This window comes from Pezoporus wallicus, unplaced genomic scaffold (assembly GCF_028554395.1).
Source record: "Pezoporus wallicus isolate ANWC-B61680 ecotype Strahan unplaced genomic scaffold, APGP_CSIRO_Pwel_v1 contig_4309, whole genome shotgun sequence".
NCBI lineage: Eukaryota > Metazoa > Chordata > Aves > Psittaciformes > Psittacidae > Pezoporus > Pezoporus wallicus.
The window spans coordinates 637,232-657,698 of record NW_026638191.1 but is presented as its reverse complement, the minus strand read 5'-3'; the positions used below and the strand labels follow the sequence as shown (position 1 = coordinate 657,698).

The 20,467-nt window shown below is 52.9% G+C and overlaps 1 protein-coding gene across 3 annotated transcripts; it reads left to right on the top strand.

The window, feature by feature from the left end:
- The first annotated feature begins 994 nt into the window (after positions 1–994).
- On the top strand, positions 995–18,574 carry SH3TC2 (SH3 domain and tetratricopeptide repeats 2). Of its 3 annotated transcripts, XM_057409798.1 has the most exons (20): positions 995–1,313; positions 3,084–3,549; positions 4,479–4,664; positions 5,588–5,692; positions 6,857–6,961; positions 7,213–7,340; positions 7,779–7,884; positions 8,236–8,379; positions 8,503–8,707; positions 9,300–9,373; positions 10,150–10,345; positions 11,381–11,517; positions 11,631–11,672; positions 11,773–13,476; positions 13,582–13,762; positions 15,061–15,211; positions 15,988–16,110; positions 16,655–16,805; positions 17,438–17,634; positions 17,952–18,574. In XM_057409798.1, the coding sequence occupies exons 2-20, from the start codon at positions 3,516–3,518 to the stop codon at positions 18,141–18,143; spliced, it is 4,161 nt and encodes a 1,386-aa protein (XP_057265781.1). In that variant the 5' UTR covers positions 995–1,313; positions 3,084–3,515; the 3' UTR covers positions 18,144–18,574. The 3 variants fall into 3 exon arrangements, with proteins under 3 accessions (XP_057265781.1, XP_057265782.1, XP_057265780.1); XM_057409799.1 differs by lacking the exon at positions 4,479–4,664 and having other exon boundaries at positions 997–1,313; XM_057409797.1 differs by lacking the exons at positions 995–1,313; positions 3,084–3,549 and having other exon boundaries at positions 4,323–5,692.
- Positions 18,575–20,467: the final 1,893 nt, after the last annotated feature.

Here is a 20,467-nt window from a genome sequence, read left to right as displayed (position 1 = left end):
GCTATCTTGATGCCACCCCGTCTGGGGCATGCGAGGGTATGAGTGAAGGTACATGGGGGCAGGTCCTTCTCTGCCGTTCTCCTGTCCCCCTACCCAAGCAGGCAGCCTGAAGGGCCCGGGATTGCAGGGGCATGGCACAGGCAGGTGCTTAAGACCCATTTGCAGAGGGTGAAAGCAAAAGCAGAGAGTGCAAGAATGAGGAAATGCCCCTGCTGGCCCTGCTTGCTTCGGGCAGTGTCCCCGGCTGCAGTGAGTGCCTGGGCTGGGTGGGCAAAAGAGGAGGAGGGAAGGAAAGCACTGCTCCACCCAACACCAAAACATGCCCCCACCCACCTTGGAGAATCAAACATGGAGTTTGTTTGACCTGGAAAATAAACATTTCGTCTTGTTTGTTTGCTTTCTTTCCTTGACCGAGGGCAGGTTTAGTCTGACTTCCTTTTTCACGTTCATTTTTAAATAACAAAGTGAGAAGCAAGGAGCTTCGTTTTGAACGTGCCAAGGAATGGTGAACTGCTGAGGGCTTCCAAAAGGAAACATGGGTATTAGAAAAGCTTGATATTAACTCATTGTTTTCAAAAGGAAAACAAGATAAGCCATGTTTTTCTCTCTGCTAGCCCTGTTTGTGGAGTTGAGGCGGGTGCATAAATACTGCTGGGTCCACAGATCTCTTGTTCTGTGTGCGTGTATTTGCATTTTGCCAGAGAAGGGGGTTTCAGAGCTGAGCGCCTCTGCCACCTCACCGGGGTGCAGGTAAAGCCTCTCCCTGGGGTTTGCTGTATCAGAGGCAGCCGGTGCACAGCAAGGATCAAAGGTCCCAATCCCCAAGGATGCAGCGCTGGAGCTGGGAGCAGGCGACAGGTCAGTATGGGAGAAGCTGCTCACGCACAGCAGCGCTTGCAACGGCAGGGAGCCGTGGTCAGCGTGGTCACGCTCAGGCTGAGCAGAGCCCTAACCATGGTCACCCTCTCCAGCCCTTGTTTGCTGCGGGGCCGGGATGAAGGTGTCTCCAGGGCGTTCGTGCTTCCCCCCGGGAGCTGGCAGCCTGTTTATAGCATACCTCTGGGTAACTCATTGACCTCTGCTGGGAAGCGGAGGTTCCCAAGATGATAAGGCACTCTTGGAAGAAATTCCTTTCCTCACAAGGGAGTGGCGGCGCTGGGCACGCTCGCCCGCCTTGCGAACACGTACACAGCCCCGCGCCGCGTCCCGGCACCGGCAGCGGTCCCCCGGGGACCCGGCTCTCAGAGCCTGGAGCTTCGTGGCCAAGAGTGCTCTGGAGGAAAGCGGTGCTGGGGAGCAGAGCGGAGGAGCAGGTCAGTACAGCCTCGCACCGCTCTGCCCTTGCAGCCGCTGTGGGCTGGGTGCCGGTCTCATGCCTGCGCCCTTCGTCCCCAGCTGAGCAGACACAGCCGGGGAGCAGGGGCTGGAGGTGGCTGGAGCAGTGCAGAGCAGGGACACGGCTGCGTGAATACAGGTTGGGGGAGAAAGGCTGCGGTTTTGGTCCCGGCTGAATTTGAGGCTCAGGTGGTGATGGGCACACTGAGAAAGGATAGGTTTGGTTTGGGTCCTTTGTATCCAGGAACTGACCGGAGAAGGGCAGGAGAAATCACAGCAGACACTGAATTTAGCAAAGTGGATTTGGGACCAGGAAATGTGCTGCTGTGTGACAGCCCTGGAGACCAACAGTGCCTACAGCTCTGTTGCACAGACAATGGTGCCCTGACAGTCACCCTGCCTCCTTTTTTGTGCCCTGGGGAGGGAAGAGGGAGGCTCTGGTGCTCTGCCTGCAGAAGGGGCTGGTACGGCTGCACCATGTTCACAAAGGGAGCAAAGACCCTGGAGAGTCAGCACACGCAGGGACCCCTGGGAAATTGCTTCTCTACTTACTAGGACCAGGCTTTCCTAGGGAAGCCAGGATGAGGGCTTCAGCAGAGGAGATCCATGGGGGGTAAGCAGAGGGGTAGGGAGTGGAACGGGAAGTTTTTGAGTTGCTGGCCAAAAGGAAAATTCCATTTCAGATCAAACAGAAGCCTGATACCTTTGCTTGTAGGGGGGGTGGGTTTGGTCGCTGGGTTACGTAGGTAAACTTAAAAGCAAAAAGAGATTCAAAACCACAACGAAAGCCATCCTTGTTTAGGAAATGAAACATAACATTCACTTGATCTAAAAGAAATAGGATTGTCCACTGGGTAGAAGAATTTGATGCTAATTGCTGAGCTATCGCTAAAACCAACAGCATTCTGAGTGAAGCAAAAAGCTTTGTCTGAAAACACCAACCCCACTGACAACACAGGCCCAAAACAGCAACATCTTTCATGTAAAGATGTGCCAGATTCTATCACAGAGCCCTCCTGTTCCTGCACCTTCAGAGCATCCCTAGGTCGACTGCGGGAGTTTTCTAAATTCGGAGCATTCCAGGGCCAACGTGCAACAGGAACAGACAGGGTCCTTGCCACAGGGAGGACAGTGCCGGCCTCTCTCAGCACTCACCTTTCTGCAGCTCCCTGTGGAGGCACAGCTTTGCACAGGACACATCAGCTTGACTAGCACACCAGGACAGAGCCACAGGGCTTTGTACCCTGATGTCAGGTGAGCTGCAGTGAGGAGGATGAGGGGGATGCTCCCTTCTCCAGCCAACCCCAACATTTTGACATGTTTTTTCCTGGCGATGACGAGAAACCCCCATGCTTTCAGGCTGCTCATGGGCAGGCAGGCTTTTATTAGAGACTTCCCAGTCAGCTCCATGAGCACAGACTCCATCCTGCCACAGCCCGTACCACAGCTAGCTACTCCTTGTGCTTTGCTTTAGGGGTGTTGCAGCGGTGCCAGGCAGCCCCCGTCATGGCACAGGAATCTGTCTGGTGAAAAACTGCTCACTGGGGTAATTACTCGCTACTCTGGAGAAGCTCAAGGCCTTGTCGTGCATTGGGACGCATGGCTGAGAGGAGCCAGCAATGCTCCTGGAGCACTCCACAGCAAGCAAGTCACTGCTGTGGTGGCACCGGCATTGGCTGGTTGTTGGTTGCTGAAGACCTCCCTGTCTGTGACTTCTGTCCCTAGACCTTTTGGTTTTTATTTTGCAGGGGCTGTGTTGCTCTGCCCAAGGATCCTCTGCAGACACCGGTCACCCATAGCACAGTGAGAGCACACAGCCGGTCCTGAGTCCTGGTCCTGCATGCTGGGGAAGGTCAGAGCTTGTGAGCAAAGAGGGAATGAGTTCATCCTGTGCAGCCCAAAGGATTCCAAACAGCAACCAGATCAGTCCCTCCTGGTGTTCACACCTGGGGTTCAGACAGTTCTGATCCCAGAGATGAGATGAGCCCCGCTAGCCCTGCAGGAATCCACAGTGTCTGTGCTTGCAGAGAACTCACCTGTGGCTTGCCTGGCCATAGCCCTGCTCTGCTGAGGCTGGTGTGGAGCAGGCAGTGCTGTCAGCCACCCTCGCTGTGAAACAGGGAGAGCAGCAGCTCGGCCGGGAGGAAGGTGGTCCAGAAACGGCCAGCCCTGGATGGAGGATGCTGGACGAGCCCCAGCGGGGCAGCTCTGCAGGTAAGGCGGGTGCTTGCAGTGTGATCAGGATCACGGCTGCCTTAGGAGGTGGGGGAGATCAGTGCTGACGCTCTCCAGAGAGCCCAGCAGGAAGCTGGGGCAGACCATTGGGCTTCCCATGCCTTGGCTGTCAGGAGGAATGACAGGAATGTGCCACGTGGGCTGGGTGACACGCTCCCAGGAGCCCAGGGTAATGGCAATGGTGGGGCCAGCACAGGGTAGCAACGCCAGTCGGTGGGATGAGACCCCCTCCCAGAGTACAGCATCCGGCTCCGGCCCCCAGCACAAGAAAGGCATGGACCTGTCAGAGGGGATCCAGAAGAGGGCCATGAAAATGATTGGAGGGCTGGAACCCCTCTCCTAGGAAGAAAAGCTGAGAAGAGAATGATCCAGGGACACCTTACTGCAACCTTTCAATACCTAAAGGGGGCTTATAAGAAGGGTGGAGAGAGGCTTTTTACTAGGGCCTATAGTGACAGGACAAGGGGAAATGGTCTTAAACTGAAAGAGGGGAGATTTAAATCAGATTTAAGGAGGAAATTCTTCCCTGTGAGGGTGGTGAGGCCTTGGCACAGGGTGCCCAGAGAAGCTGTGGCTGCCCCATCCCTGGCAGTGTTCAAGGCCAGGTTGGACACAGGAGCTTGAAGCAACCTGGTCTGGTGGAAAGTGTCCCTGCCCATGGCAGGGGGCTTGGAACAAAGTCTTTAAGTGGAAATGGTGGAGTCATCATCCCTGGAGGCATTTAAAAGATGTGTGCATGTGGCACTGAGGGACATGGACATGGTTTAGCGGTTAGCGTATTGGCAGTGCTGGGTTAATGGTTGGACTCGATCTTAAGGGGCTTTTCCAACCTAAATGATGCTATGATGCTGTGGTTCTAACCCAAGCCATTCTGTGCTCTGTGCCCATCGCCCCCGCCTCGCGGACAGACGGTGCCGCTCAAAAGGCACATTGTGCATTGTGTCTGTGGCCAGGGCTGAGCCACGGTGCCCAGCAGTACACTCCCCCCCTGCCAGCGCTCTGCCAGCCCCCAGCTTGGGGCTCGGGTATTGCTGGACACATGGGCTGCTGCCTTGAGATCCCCTGGCACCAGGACCTGTCCCTGGGATGCACAGGTAAGCTGTCCCTGAGGATGCCATGGCAGGACTGCGGGACCTGTGGCTGCAAAGCTCACACCACTGATGGGGCCACTGGGGAGCTGAGCACTGGCTCCCTTTTGCTGCTTGCCTGCCTTTCCCGAGATGGCCACTGGTGTCCCCTCCTCTTGCTGGGCACTTGTGTCACTAGATCTGGGGGTGTGGGGAACGAGGCAGGGCACTTTGGCCAGGGACGGGAGAGGACGACTAAGGGAGAGGGGTGGTTTATTCCCATGGTGTTGGCTTTTCAGAAGCCCCCTTGCCACCCGTGTCCTGCTGCCACTGCTGCCCAGGAGCACCCAACACCGCAAAGCTTGCAGAGCCCGTGGGGTGCTGCCAGCCCCAGAGGAGTAATTCCCATGCTGAATGCCCAAATGATCTAACAGGGCTGTGCTAATGGGCTGCAGGAGGGAGGTGGCTCAGGGCCAGCGGCTGTAGCCATGTGTCCCCAGGAGAGCCGATGCCAGTGGGTGCCACAAGCACCACAGCTCTGAGTGCTGGGACCTGGCCCTGGCTCTGGGCTGGGGCTGTTTCCTGCCCCCCGTTACAAAACATTTCAGCACCGGGGACGTAAATGAGTCACTGGCACGACTGGGGACAACTTCTCGCCAGCAGCTGCAGTTGGTCTCTTGAAACAGCTCCCAGTTCCCTTTCTGAGCCTGGCCCAAACAGAAATAAACACCAAATCGGTGCGTGCCGCTGGAGGAAACCCATTCCTCCTCTCACCCAAGCGAGCCCTGGTCCCTGCCTGGCTCTGTGGAGACCCACCAGCATGCTTTGTCATGCCACAGGCAGCAGTGTCCGTCCTGCCTCCTCCTTTGACACAACCTGTGGAGACCTCTTGGGCAAGGAGCATCCTGCCAAGGATCCGAATGCTTCTCCCCACCTCCTGTCTTTCCCAGAGGAAGAGTGTGATTCCTGCTGTCCCCACTCGCCCGTGCTCCTGCCCCACTGGGACCGCCTGCAGCACAAGGGAAAATGGTGGCGGGACAAGACCATGGCATCAGGTACCTGTCCTTGGGGAAGGGGGACCCAGCTCCTGCCCATCAGGGTCTGCCGGGAGGCAGGGAGGTGAGAGAGGGATGGAGCAGCCCCATCCAGCCCAGCTCTAGGAGCCAGCTCACATTTAGCTCTGCCTCCGGCTCATTTTGCTTCCACATCTCTGTTTCCCCTATGTGTAGAAGGGATGTGAGTTGCTGGATGAAGTCCTTTGTTAAGTGTGTTCAGATCAGCTGTTGAGAAATGTAGAGCCTTTTCTTTCAAAGAAAAGCTCATTCATTACAGGTCCAGCCTTGGGCCATTCTTTTCTACTGCTAACTATAAACAAGGATTATAATTCTGTGTGCAAATAACAGTTTATTTGACTGATTTGCAAAGCTGGCTCATTAAAAACAATGGTAGAGTGTAGTTATGGTCACAAAAGTGACTTACGAAAGCCGCTGCATGTTCCAGCTCCAGATCTCCAGGTATGTGTTTGTCTTACAAGTCCAATCTGATTACTGACAGAAATTGGTTTTTAGTCTTGTTACCCCTCCACAGCCAATACAGCTGTGGAAGAGCAAGCTGGATTTTTATGTGCCTCAGCCTTCATTAGCACAATTAACCAGCTGAGCTTTCAGTTCCTGAATCCTTTATGGCAATAGCTGACGGTGTGTGAAGCACAGAGAATGCAGCTTGGGTTTCAGACATTGACCAGAGTAGGCAGGGAGCAAAATCTCATTTTGACTGTCAAATTGATGAGCAAACTCTCCTGCACTGGGGAAGTTCCCTTACTCTGAGGCCTCCTCCAAAATACTCTGTGTCAGGGGTGACCCATTCTGCCAGATCTGCTCAGTGAGGGTCTGTCCCAAGAGCAAGTAAGGAAGGTCCCCTCACTTCAAAGCTACTCCAGCACTGGAAGTAAGTCAGTCTCAAGTGTATCATGTAGTTAGGAGACACCAGTCCCATGGATCTTGACTCCAACCTTGAGCGTGAGTTTAGGTGATACGAGACTCAGACAACCCCCAGCCAGATCTGCACTGCAACCCACGGGCTTTGCTTTCAGGTGGTGTGGTTAGGCAGATGTCCTGGGTTCAGAGTTACCAGCTGGGCTTCAACCACGACAGCAGAATATCCTAGACCTCTGCCACAAAATTTGACAGCAGCTCTTCTGTGTGTGCCCCCCTTGCTAGGTAAGACTGAGGCATCAGATCCAAGCAACCCCACTACTGAGGCAGCAGAAGGTTCTCCAGACACCCCCTTGGTGCTGCTGGCTGTCAGGGAGGGCTTTCCACAAGGTAAGATGCTGCATTTGGCATCGCCCGTATTTCTGTGGTTGAATGCAGCAAGGCCTGGCACTGCAGTTAACAGACCCCCTGTCATCCCTTGCGTTCCTCAGCTTTGCTGCTGAAGGGGGTTGAGGGGTCGGGTTTGTGTTGTTTGAGCATCACAACCAGGCTGGAGGCACTGGCGGGGCTGGCTGCAGGGAGGCAGCTCTGTGTGCATGGAGCTCCTTCTCCCCCTTATCCCTGCACATTTCCTTTTCAAGAGATTTCGCTCTTCTTCTCCGTTGAGAGCCGCTCCTCCCGGTGCCTCAATTCCCAGCTCCAGGAAGCAGCCAGAAAGAAGCTGTGGGCCCTAGAGAGTGACGACAGAGATGTCTGTGCCCTGTTCAAGGTAAGCGTCCCAGCCTGGCAGGGCAGAGTGTATACTGGGAGGGTCCTGGTGTGATGGGATGCGTGATGGTGGGATACCAAACCCAGCCGAGAGAGAAAGTTCCTCCAAGGCTGCTGCAGGGTATGTTCTGCACATGGGGACTCTGTAAGGGAGTGGAATGATGGGGGAAATGAACTCATAACAGGTGAGAGGCAGATGCAAAGCTGAGCCTCATGTCAGGAGCCTCATATTGGAGGCTCTGAGCTGCCTGGAGCTGTTGACTGCAGCACCACCCCTTAACCCCAGGCAAATAAATCACATAGCTTTGGTCTCAACTACGGTAATAAATGAGGGCTTAGTCTCATTCCAGGGAGTATTATTATTTCCACACTGAGAAAGGAGACCCCCTGACAGAGTCCCAGGACTGTCCCTTAATCTTCATTTGTCTTCCATCTTCAGGAGCTGTCAGCCCGGCTGGTCTGCATGCAGGCACAGGAGGATCGGTTCATCCTCACCTTCAAAACCCTGGAAGAAGTCTGGAAGTTTTCCACGTATCTGACTTTAGGTAGTGTTTCCAAGGTGTGGGAGATCTAAACAGACAGTGTGAGAAGGAGTTTTAGAGAAGATAGTCTGTCACAAAACCAGTAATGTAACAGGGTGGACAGATGAAGAATATTAATTAGAAAGCCTTGGTGTCCATCTACAGATTTATGAAACCACTGTCTGCATCAGTGAACAAGACCCAGGAGGATGCCTTCTGGGTAATCCCTCTATGGAATCTTGGGGATGGAGACAGAATTAGAGGCTGTTGCCTCACAGCATGGTTGCAGCTGGCAGGCTGGGAGACATCCAAAGAGCACTTCATCCTGCCCCATGGAGGAGAATGCTAACACTACTTTCCCTCTTGGTTTCATAGGGTATGTGGGCAGCTGCCTGGAACAGCTTCTCTTTGACCAGGAGTACTGGCTAAACTGTGCTCTGATGGAGGACACGGAGATCAGAGTTACTGTGGATGAAGATCGCTTGGCCACCATATATATGGGTCTGCTACTGCAGGAAGGTGAGAGGGACTGCATATGTAGGGACTTCCTCAAAAGCATCTCCTCTGGGCTGTGTTGTAGCCCTGTGCTGGGCTGTCTTGCACTCATGCTGTTGACCTGGGCATGACTCTTTCTATCTGCAGGTAACTTTTTTTCCAGAGCAGTTCCTGGTGCTCCGGAGCAGCCGGAGCAGGAGGGAGAGGAAGCCCTGCAGCTCTGCAAGAACGAGCTGATCCACGTGAAGAATGTTGGAGAGGAGTCCAAGTGGGAAGGGACGTCCTTACTGACGGGTCAGAGAGGCCTGGTGCCTGTGACAGCTCTAGAGCCAATACCTCACCCATTTTACCAGTAAGTAGACTGGACAATTAACAGAGCTCAAGCCAAGATTCTTCCCTGATCCTCATGCATGAGCTGGCACCAAGCCTGGAATGAGAAGTTGCTCTTGCCTCCAGCAGTGGTCAAGAGCTGCACAGTTCTGTGAGGATATACATTGTGCATAAAGACAACCACTGGAACCAATTCAGGTCCTGTTAAAGGGACGGTGCAAGTTCATACTTGATACCATTCTTGTATGATATTGATTTAGGTCATAAGATTATTTAGATTTATGTGTAAATAACTGGGAGAAAAAGCATAACCCAAGACTTATCCAGTCAAAGTGTGGCTTCATGTTGGACACATGGATGAGCCTCAAAGACACCCTCAGCTGCTCTTATCCTGCTCTTACCATGGGGTGTAAGGCTGCAGTTGTGAGATGCAAACAGCCTCCCATGCCCAGTAACACCATTACAAGGAATTACTAGACTGGCCATGCTCCATAGCAGCTCTGGCACTCCCAGGGGACAGAACGTCTGTCCTGCTTGCATGAAACCATCTCTGGTGCTGGCCTGAGGGCAGGGCTGCTCGGAGAGAAGCAGTGTGGTTCCCTTTTGCTTTGCAGGTGGTTCCTGAGGAACTATGCTGTGAGTTTTGGCATCTCCCAGGAGATCAGTGGGACAAGCACTGAGCCAATTGGTGAGTGACACCTGTGTAACACAGCTGCCCTTCCCAGGGAAGGGTACAGCTCTTGCAAACCTGGGTTTGGCCACAAATGCAAAGGACCCATCTCCTGATCTGATGACACTCCATTGCAAGATGCTTTAAGGGAAAACAGCATCTTTGGCCTCTCTTGAATGGAGACCAGAGCTTGCAAATTGCATGTACTTAGAAGGAAGATCTGAGCAGTACAGAGTACAAAGGGCTGCTGGTGGTATCCTCCTGCCAATGGGTTTTCTGTTCTACTGTAATTTTGCCGCTAATTCTTTCAGAACTGAAGTTTTATGTAATTAGTCTCCCACCAATGTGCATATGAAATCTGTGCCCATCATTCTCCAGGCCATTCCTGCCCACACATGGGCATTGTTCAGTGCATGCTGGACTTGAGAAGTCACTGCAGGTGTGAATTTGGCATGTAGTGTGATGGACATTTGTACTGTCAAAGATTTCGCTCCTGGCAGAGAGCTGAGACAGTTCAGCTTCTATGAAGCTTCTTGTTTCCAGACACCTTCCATACTGCAGCTCTCAGAGGTTTCAGTATTTGGCTATGTGGCTTTTGTCTGTGGCTTTTGTGTATTTTATTAAAATCCTCTTCTCAAGAAGAGATGTGACCCTGAGAGCACAATAAATCTTAGGGGACAGGGAGGTAGCCTTCTCAAGCTGCAATCAGTGTCTCCTTGCCCAAGCCTTCTCCAGCGAGGAGGTTTTGACAGTGGCCTTACACTGAAATGCCCTTTTTTGCCTTGGTTTCCCAGTCAAAGGCAGGTGCACAGCCACAAAGGACCACAGAGGAGCAGCATGGGATGAACTGAGTTTCTCCAAAGGAGACAGCATAGAAGTCATTGGCTTCTTCATTCCAGGACTCCCGTGGTTTGTGGGCAAATCCCTCAGCAGTGGGAGCATTGGATTTGTCCCAACTCAATACATAAGTCCCAAGGCTTGTGAACCTCTGTAAGTTTACTGCTACCATGTCAATTAAATTAAACTCAGGAGAAAATGAAGGGAAGACTTCAAGTCCCAACTCAAGGCTATGCGAGAGTCCAGGGCAGGTGATTTGCTTTGCAAGACCTTCACAGAGGATTCATTTGAGGTCTGTCCGGAAGCCTCGGCAAGGCTCTGCTGCCAACAGGCTGCAGGAGGCTCTGCTCAGACAAAGCAACCATATTTCACTTCTCTCAGGTGATTCTTGGAGAGGAACAGATCTGGCCCTGGGCTAAGCCTGGCTTCATGCTAAGGAAGCCCAGGACATCTGTGTACCAGACAAACTGGCTTCACAGTTCCACCTAGAAATGTTCTTGACTTCGTGGCTTTGTCTGAGGAGCTCTGAGTGTGACAAGGGTGGGGGGAGCGATCACTGCCAAAAAAACAAGTCCTGCTTTGCTTCCTTCTGCCCCTTTGCTTTCTGTGGGAGGTGGAGGCAAACAACCGCTGGCACAGTTCCTCACTGAGCAGAATTAAACACCCTCCCAGGGCACAGACAGAAGTTGTCCAGGGAGGGAGGGTGACACAACCCCATGCTGATGAGCTGGGCATTTGCCTTTATTGGTGGCTTAAAGACATAGGTTAGGTTCAGTACCCATCCAAAAAGGCTTCTCCTCCAAGAGTGTATGTGGGAGGAAGAGGTCCTAACCTGTTGCCAGGTCTGCTGGGTTTCCTGGGTCATGCTCACTCAGGGTAAGTCTTTGGCACTTTTCTCTCATTCTACAGAGAACAGAGAGCTCAGATGATGCTCTGATCTAGAAAGGGCTTCTGGAGAGGAAAAAGACCAATATGTTACTCCCTCTAATACCCATAGGTTCCTCCATAAGAACATGGATCTGGGAGCCTTGATGAGGAAGGTGTCCAGACTGTATTCATCAGCAGCAGAGCTTTTCTGGTGGGAGGAAGAGGAGGAGTGGGAAAGCCCAGCCCAGCCTACGGGGGAGCTGTAGTGTCAGGGGATGGGCAGGCACTGACTGTTTTCTCATGATGTCTGCCTCAACCTAGGGGAAAAGGCTTGGTGTTTCTGAACGAGGAAGAAAAGTCCCCGCTCCTGCGCATCCCCTGCAATGGTGGTGAGCAGCACTTCACCACCCTCCTCAGTGACCTGGCACGCACGGACATCACCTCTGTGTACCGGCTGGGTGAGTCTCCCCTCTCCTTACATATCCAGCCATATGGCTGCCCATGGGGAGCAGTGCTGGGCAGTGCCTAGAAAGCTCCTTGCTTTTTGTTTCCTGTTTGTCTCTTTGTGTAGATGGTTTTGAACCTACAGCCATGTTCCCGAAAGTGCCTTCAGGTGAGTACGTGGAAGGGACATAATGGAATGCTTTTCTGTTGATTCTGAGGGTGAATTTTGACATGGGGAAACATCTCACTATGATGCCTGTCCCTTCCAGAGGCTGTTCTCCGTGGCTGTAAAGATATCCAGCTGCTCCAGTCCTGGGAGGAAATAAATGAGTTGGCTACCAATAGCACCTCTGAGCTGTCTAGCCCAGGGAGTGAATCAGCCCCTCATACACTAGAAGATGTTCTCCTGGAGAAGCTGGATGACTTTGATGATCCCAAGTTCTTCATTGACTTGAATGCTGGACACATGGAAGACGCTGATGTATTTGACCCCATATTGACCTTCCTTAACCAAGACAGTTACGTGCCCAGTTTTCAAAGCCTCTATGATCTCAGTTTTTCCTTTCTCAACTCCACTTTTTATGGTTTCTCTGATGAGGATGAACTGATCTTGTACCTTGAGGCATCCAGGAACTGGGCCAAGAGAACTCATTCAGTTTGGGCTCATGTCAGGCTCTGTTTCCTCTTGGGTAAGCTTTGCATCAAAAAGGTCAAGTTCTCCCAGGCTCGAGTCTACTTTGAGGAAGCCATGAGCGTCCTGGACAGGGGTTTTGGGGACCTGCCCCTATTGGCTGCATTGCATGTGAACCTTGCCTCCATCTACTTGAAGCAGAACATGAAGCACAAGTTCTCCTCCCTGCTGGGAAAAATGGTGGCCTTGCTTGTCTGCCTGCCTGGCCGCTCTTTCAGCTCTGAGAACGAGCTGGAGGTTATGATGTATGTCCTGAGGGAAGCCATTGCTGTGGGTAATGCTCCCTTAGAGGCAAGGGTCTGCTTCCTTATTGTCAAGCTCTTCCTACAACTGGGCAAAAATGATGAAGTGCTGCCCTTTACCGAGCATCTTCAGTGTCTCACCACCACTTTAGTCAGCCCAGACACTAGTTCTATGCCACTGGATGCCACCCCCATCTTGAGCTACCTGTATGACAAGAAGTATTTGCCAAATATCGCACTGGCCTCCGCCAGGCTGTTTGTTCCCACTGGCATCAAGGGGACACCGACACCCACTTGGAGAGCTGGCTTTATCCTCCAAAATACTTCCAAACTCCTGGGAAGCCAGCTGGAGAGGAGCAGCATCCCATCACTGGCCTGTTTCTATCTCAAGCAAGCACTGCATTTCTGTGGTGAGAGCAGAGCGGTGCCCATCCAGAGGACGCTGTGTACCATCTTGTCCAGGATGTACCTCCAGCATGGTGTGTTGGATGGGGCGGTTTGCTACGCAGCCATGGCTGTAACCCTCAGTAGACTGATGGGAGAGGAGGAGGCTTTTGAGTCTTCCCTGTCATTGGGGTGGATGTATCTCCTGCACAGCCAGCCGGGACCCGCCGCAGACATCATGTGGCAGCTCTTGCACTCTCTGCATGGGACAGACAGCGTGACTCAGGGTGGAGCGGTGCACAATCTGCTGGCCATTGCCCTCAAAGGAGAAGGGCAGGTACAAAAGGCTGCAGAGAACTACCTGCGGGCCCTGCAGAAAGCCAAGGAGACTGGGAACAAGAGGAACCAGGCTATCGCCCTGGCCAACCTCGGGCAGCTGAGCCTTTCGCATGGGGCGAACCAGCTCTCTGAGCTCTACCTGCTCCAGTCGGCTCAGCTCTACGCTGAGCTCCAGGGCAACGAAGACCTGGAGATGGAGTTTGTGCGTGTGCTGCTGTGGCTAGCACTGGCCATGGTGAACAGGCAGAGGATGGAGGATGGCAAACTCTGTTATGAACTGGCGTTGGTTTTTGCCCTGAAGTGGCATAACGTGAGGAGTGAGTACAGCCATGCTGGCGGGAGCCAAGGCAGCATTCAGCTCTGTGTGCAGCACCCTAACACAGTCCCCTGACCTGTCCTTTTCCCTTCCCTGTACCATGCAGGTCAGCTTCACATCACTGAGTCTCTCTGCCATTTCTACAGCAAAGTGTCCCCCAGTCTCCAGGCCTGCATCACCTACCATGAGCACTGGGTATCTTTGGCACAGCAGTTGCAGGACAGGGAGCTGGAAGGCAATGTCCGGCAGACCCTCAGCCAGCTTTACCAGGCTTTGGGCACACCTGAGTAAGTCCTGTCTGTGGCTGCTAGATGATGCTAGAGTGGGGTCCGTGCTCACCCAAAGCAGGAGCAGTGGCTGTTAGGTGTGACAGAACTGGGTTCTGGCCAAACACAGTTTTCCAGAGAGACATCCAGCCTTGATCAGAGGGGACCCAGCAACAGGGAATTCATCACTTCCTTTGGAGGCTTTTTCCAGTGATTAACCACCATTCACCAGTAAAAATAGGTTCCTTATCTGTTATTTGAATAAGTCTGGCTTCAGCCTCCAGCTGCTGAGTCTGTCTTTCCTATCTCTGCTGAAATATTTTCCCCAGGGAGGTATTTAAGACTCCATATCAATTCACCTTTCAATCTCCTGCTTGACACATGCAGGTGACAGATTAGATTAGGTGGGAGGGGAGAGAAGGAGGCTTGGACAGACCACAGACTTTCTTCAGTCTTTGAAGGCAAATGTGTCAAGTAGTGGAGCTAGCTCCCATGTTCCAGAAGGACAAATGAGCAGGGGCTGTCATTAACTTGGATGTTAACCTTGCCTTGCTAGGTCACAGTGAGTTCAGAGGGAAGGTATTTAGGAAGCAGACACCTGTCATGTGAATGATGCTATTTAAGATCACAAAGCTCCCCATTCCCTGAGCTCCAAGGACAGCTGGAGCCCAGTTGCCAACAGGCAAGACACCAGGCAAACAAACATGTCCTGGGTAGTGCCCAGTGCTCCCTTGGCCACAGCTGCCTTCTGCAGGCAGTGTGTCCAACCTGCTGGCCTGTCCTGCTGCTTGTCCCCTTGTGACAAGGGCTTGGAAAGGGGCTCTGAGGTCTGGCACATGTAGCCACAGATGTTCCTCTTCGGCTGCACCGAGGGGCAGATGCTAGGCAGGGATGTGGGTTTGGGTGCCAGATAATGTATGGAAAACTTAGGTGCAAGCGCTCCCTGTCTTATAGCTGGGAGTGACTTTGAGGCTTAGCGCAGGGGACAAATAGGGTTTGCAGATGACGTGGGCAAAACCCTCTATATCAGATTAAACAAGCAGAGGTGGGGAGCAGCGCCTTTGGGAGCTACTTTGGGGCTGTGCTGAGCACTGGGATCCTGGGCTGGTCTGAGGTTGCCAGGTGATAATGCACACATGCACTAAAGCATGGAGACTGGCACAGTTTTACCTTGCTCAGAGCTGTCCGTTTGTCCCTAACCTTTGGCAGCTGCAGGAGAAGGCAGGATTGCCAATTTAGAGCTGGTGTAGCTTTGCAGCTCATTGCTGGAGGTGTCCTCTAGTTTCCCTATAATGAATTTTTCCCTGTTTCCATCCCAGGGCTCTGAGACAGTCCCTGGACTGCACCAAACAGAGTCTAAGGATCTTCATTGACCTTGAGGAGACTGTGAAAGCAGCAGAGGCCTGGCTGCAGGCAGGAAGGCTCTACTATCTTATGCAGGAAGATGAGCTGGTGGAAATGTACTTTCAGGTATGGAGGAGGTGGCTGAAGCAGTCCTATACCCATCCTGTCTAGCTGCATTCCCATCATAGCTCCTTAGTAGGAGCCTTTTGCAGGTGGAAGACCAGGAAGAGAAAGTTCTTATGAGCACTGTAAACCTGCTGCTAGAAGGAGGAGCTGTTTCCTTACACTCATGCGCTATCTGGCACTAAATTTCCTATCTTGCCTTCATACACTGTGTTTAGAGGCTTTTTGGATGAGAGTCTGTGAGTTTATTGAGTAAGAAAGTGATGTAGGAGTGCCAAAGGAAGCTGGAAGTGCCAGGTGACCGGCTCCCATTGAAACACACATAGATAAGGGGTAAGATGCTAGGGAAGTGCTTGGAGACTTCTTGTAGTAGAAGACTACTTTCTTCTTTCCATCTCTAGCTCTACTTTATCAGCTGAGCTGCAAAATGGAATAGCAGGTCATAAAATCTTAGGGCTCCGTTCAGGGAGCAGCTTCTATTCGAAGATGGGAAACCCTTTCAAGTGCCCAGAGTCAGCACAGCAGAAAACTGGTTGAGTCTGCTGAGGATGAACTGAGCTAGGGTACTGAGCAAAGCACCAGCCTGGACACACATAGAAGATGCTTTGGGTCCTCGCTCTGTTACCCAGCTACACATATGTGCCTGCTGGCCTACCTGTCTCCATGCTGTTTAGAGCACTGGGGCTCATGTTTATGATGGATTGGTTTTATTTAATCACACAAATTTCTATGTGCAGGTATCTCTTTCCAAGTCTCACTCCAGTTCATTTTCCTTCTAGGCAGCCATTCAGACTGCTCTGAAAGTGGAGAACATCTCCTTGGCCATGGATCTTTATGAAAAAGCAGGTGATACCTTTTTTAATGGCAGCCGAAACAGAGAGAGAGCAGTGGAGTTTTACAGGGTACTGATCCCCCCCAAGCATTTCTGTCCTTGTGTCCCTGCAAGGTGATGGCTGTGGGGAGCTTTGCCTCTGGGCTGGCTGCAGCACTGTGCGGACAGGCTGGAGGGATGGAGAGGGCCAGGATGGTTCTGAGTGTGCCAGAGTGCAAACTGCTGCAGGGGGGAAGCCTGGAGCGCAGGCATACTTTGCAATGGCTTTAGCTCACCCAAGAGATCATCTGGGAGGTGGGAGCAGGATCCTTACATTATAAATCCTGGCAGTGTTAGGTGTGAGCTGGTTGCTCCTGGGGACGTGCTCAGGGTCAGAATATCAGGCACCTAAGGAAGGGCAGAGGTGTGAGGCTCAGGTTTTGAGAACCACGCTCTGGGATATGAAACCTATTTGCAAGGGAAAGAGGGAGCTAGGACCTGAAACTCAACCCCTCCATCATCTGCCTGCTATGTCAAGCACTTGTTCCATGTCCTGCTGCTCTATCACCCCTCTGCGGGCAGTGCTGAACCGATACCTCCAAGAACAGCCGGGACTCACTGTCTTCTCTCCTCAGGGAGGTGCTGTGCCCTTGGCCAGAAAACTAAAGGCCTCTAAGACAGAGCTGCGGCTCTTCAATAAGCTGACCGAGCTGCAGATCAGGCTGCAGGGCTACGAGAAGGCTCTGGAGTTTGCCACACTGGCAGCCAGGCTGAGCATCAGGGTCGGTAAGTGATGCACACCCACAGGGCACGGGGGCTGCTGTTCCCTGCAGATGGGGTTGTCCTTCTGCGTGGGAACATTGTGCATGTGAAAGGGGGATCTCCTGCTCTCAGGAGACTGCTGGACCTATTCTTATCCTAACTGGTAACATCTTTTTAAGACTGCTTCCCTTTTAAGCTGCATGACAGCCACATGGGAGTGCTTTGCTATGGTGCTGGGACTGCCTGAGTGCAGGGTTGTTGCTACACCGGAGCACGGGAAGTCTGGTGAAGGCACAGGACTGAACAGTTCCTCTCTGCCCTGGCTCTTCTGATAAACTCATCCTTTCCCATTACAAAAATAGTTTGAATGGGCAAAACGCCAGCATAAATGTCTGAGATGGAGCCAGTCCCATAATAGCCCCTTTGCAGCACCAAAGAAATCCCCTGGTTGAATGATTTACTCCTTGGACAATCTGTCCAGCGTTGGTATCGGCACCCCTGCCCATGGCTCTGTTTTCTCTGAACTACCTACTAATGCAGTGTCTCCTTAGGAAGATACCCATGCCTCAGGCTTTTGAGCAAATGCACCCCCAAGCAGCTCAGCATGGGATGTGTGGTGAGCTGTTGCAGGGAGACTATCAGCAACTCTTTTCCAGGAGATCAATTACAAGAGCTGGTTGCATTCCACCGCCTGGCTACAGTCTACTATTTCCTGCATATGTATGAGATGGCAGAAGATTGCTACCTAAAGACCCTTGCCTTGCGTCCCCCCTTGCTGCAGTGTTCTGGAGAGGCCCTGTACTACTGCAAGGTGTATTGCCACCTTGGCAACCTGACCCTGCACAAACTGAAGGTAGGAAACCTTTCCGTGATGCTGTGTTGAGCACTCTGGTCTTGACAGAGGTAAGAATATCACATCTGCACATGTAGGCAGCTGCATCCTGTGACTCTCCATCCTATGTGCAGCTTTAGAATGAATGCACACAATGCAGGAAAAATGATTTGGAAAGAGGCACTGGCACTTGGCTGTGGCTGTATGGAGCCCCATTTCAATGAAGTCAGGTGTCACCGTGTTCTGCCTGGAACCACTGGGCTCTACTCCAGCTCCCTTATTCCCTGTGACCCTCAATTAAACCACTTCCTAACGCCTGCCCTGTCCTTTACCATTAGGATGAACAGGATGCAGCAGCCTACTTCCTCCTGGCGCTCGCCGCTGCAACCGAGCTGGGTGACCAGGGGCTGCAGGGCCTCATCCGCACCAAGCTGGGTGACATCCCTGGTGCCCTGCAGGGACCTGAGGGCACAGCAGGCTGTGCCACGTTCCGGCCCAGGTGGCTGAGTGAAGGTGGCCACGTCGTCTGACTGACCACAACCTGGGGACTCCACTGTGACCTGTCACACAGCATCGTGCTGTGCCACTGGCATGGGTCCATGTGCTCTGCAGGACAACCAGCCCTGGAGAACATCGCATCCTAAGGAGCCGCAGTGTTTGGTCTTCTTGTCCCTGACAGACAAGGGGTGAAGTGCTTGGAACCCTGCCCTCATTTTCCAGGAGCAGGGATGTACATCAAGGCTGGGCATCGGGGCAGGATGGGGACCGGGCAGCAGTGCTGGCACCTGCAGTGCAGTGGAGATGAGCAACAGATGGCAATTGGAGTGGGGGTGCCTGCCTGGGTGGGGACAAGAAAGTGCTGCCATGTGCCAGCTGCCACACACACCTCAGGTCCCATGGGGCAGCTCAGCCCAAGCCAACTGTGTTTTAACTTGAATAGCAACTCCTTTATTTATTCTTACCTGTTCTCTGTCCCGTCTGCTCTGCAGAGGTCTGTGACCCATACCTCTGTAAAGCCACGGACCTCTTTGGTACAAAGCACCACCAAAGCCTGTGGCAGTGAGAGGCAGAATTAGGGAAAGGAGAAGTGAAAGGGGCTGTGGACAAGCCCTGAATGCAGGTGGGCAGCAGCTTGGGGACAGGCAGAGCCCACCCTCACTTCAGCCCTGCCATTCAGCTCAGCAGTGATGTTGGAGCAGCTGTGGTGGCTCTTCTGCCCCACAGCCCATGTGTGCTTTCAGCTTCGAAAGCATGAGCACACTGCGGGTCCTTCATGGCAAAAGAGCGCTGGACTGGGCTGCCCAGGGAAGTGGTGCAGTCATCACCCCTGGAGGTATTGGAAAGATGTGTAGATGTGATGCTTGGGGACATGGTTTAATGGTGGACTTAGTGCTGGGTTAACAGTTGGACTTGATGATGCTGTGTGGCACACATCCAGTCCCTGGGCAGGGGTGCTGATGGGACACAGGGGGACTTCTGTTGGGGAGAGGCAGCTGCAAAGCCTTTGCATTGGCCATTGCCAGCCCCAGGAGGAGCCAGCAGCCTACAGGCAGCAAGCAAGCTGCCTTCAAGTGCCCTGACCTACATGGCTGGAGAGAAGCACAAACTCCTCTGTGGGGCAAGCGGGAGGAGCAGGAGGCACGGAGGAGCCTTCTGAAAGCAGCAGGAGCAGCAGCAGCTCTCCTCCATAGCCCATCTCACCACCAGAGAGCAATAACTGCCCACGTTTGCAGCCTCGTGTGGGCAAGTGCTGCTTCCTGGCTAAGGCTGACTTCGGTTTTCAGTCTTGACTGGTGCAGAGTGAAGAATGAGCTGTTTTTCCACCTCATCTCTTTGCTTTGACAACCAGTGGCCCAGCGGGGGCTTCCCAAGGAGACCCAGCTCCCAGTCCTTCCACCTCCCTGCCGCGGTCCCTTGCTTGGAAATGCTAAATGCAGAACATTCATTTCCTCACTGCTCTTTGCAAATGCTGACTTCATTTTCCCCCTCTAATCCCTGCAAGGCATCCATCACTGGGGCAATGAATAGTTTACTGCTTGTTTATCAAGCATTCCTGCAGTGCGTTTAGGGAGCTTCAGCCCTGAACACAGAGAAGGCAAATATTCATCCCATTTGGAACACAGCAAGCTCAGAGGAGAACCAGTCCCCAGAACCTTCCTGCCTCGCTGCACAGGGCTGCCTGTTCTCAGTTCAGGTGGCTGAGAAGTGCCATCCCCAGCACCTCACTTAGGGATGCTGCCCAGCCCCATGGTAGCTTGACTGCAGTACCCAGCCTGCCTGGTCCTCAGAAGTGCCCTTTAGGTACCTGTGAGGAGTGGAGGCTCAAGGCCACCACTGCTGCTGCCCAGGGATCCCAGTGATGCTTTTGTTACCAGTGGTTGTAGAGGCTGGTGCTGCGCCACTGGCCAGGCTCTGTGCTTGTGCCTCTATCTGTGGCAGAGCCCCCAGACGCACACCGGTGGCCAGTGGCTGTTGTGGGTTTTGCCAAAGTGAAGTCCAGTGGAGGATGAATCATGCAGAGAACATCCCTGCTAAAATACCCCTTCCAGAGCCAAAGCTGAGGCCATGCTGCCTAGCACCAGTGAGAAAAAGCGGGCTTTGTTTAAACACAGAGGGTCAGTGTCTCAGCTGGTCTAAATCACTTAAGCCCCATGAAGTCAAACAGTGATTTGCAGGGACTGTAGGTCTGGCCCATCAGTTTTAACCAAATGTGTCCTCTTTGAATCACAGCAAACAAATTTGTGGTGCCTGGAGTTAAAAAAAGAGACTTGCTCCCTGGGAACATCCCATAAAACATCATTTCCCCTCTCCCTTGTCTGCCTGCCCGCTCCCACACGCTGTGACAAAGCTGGGA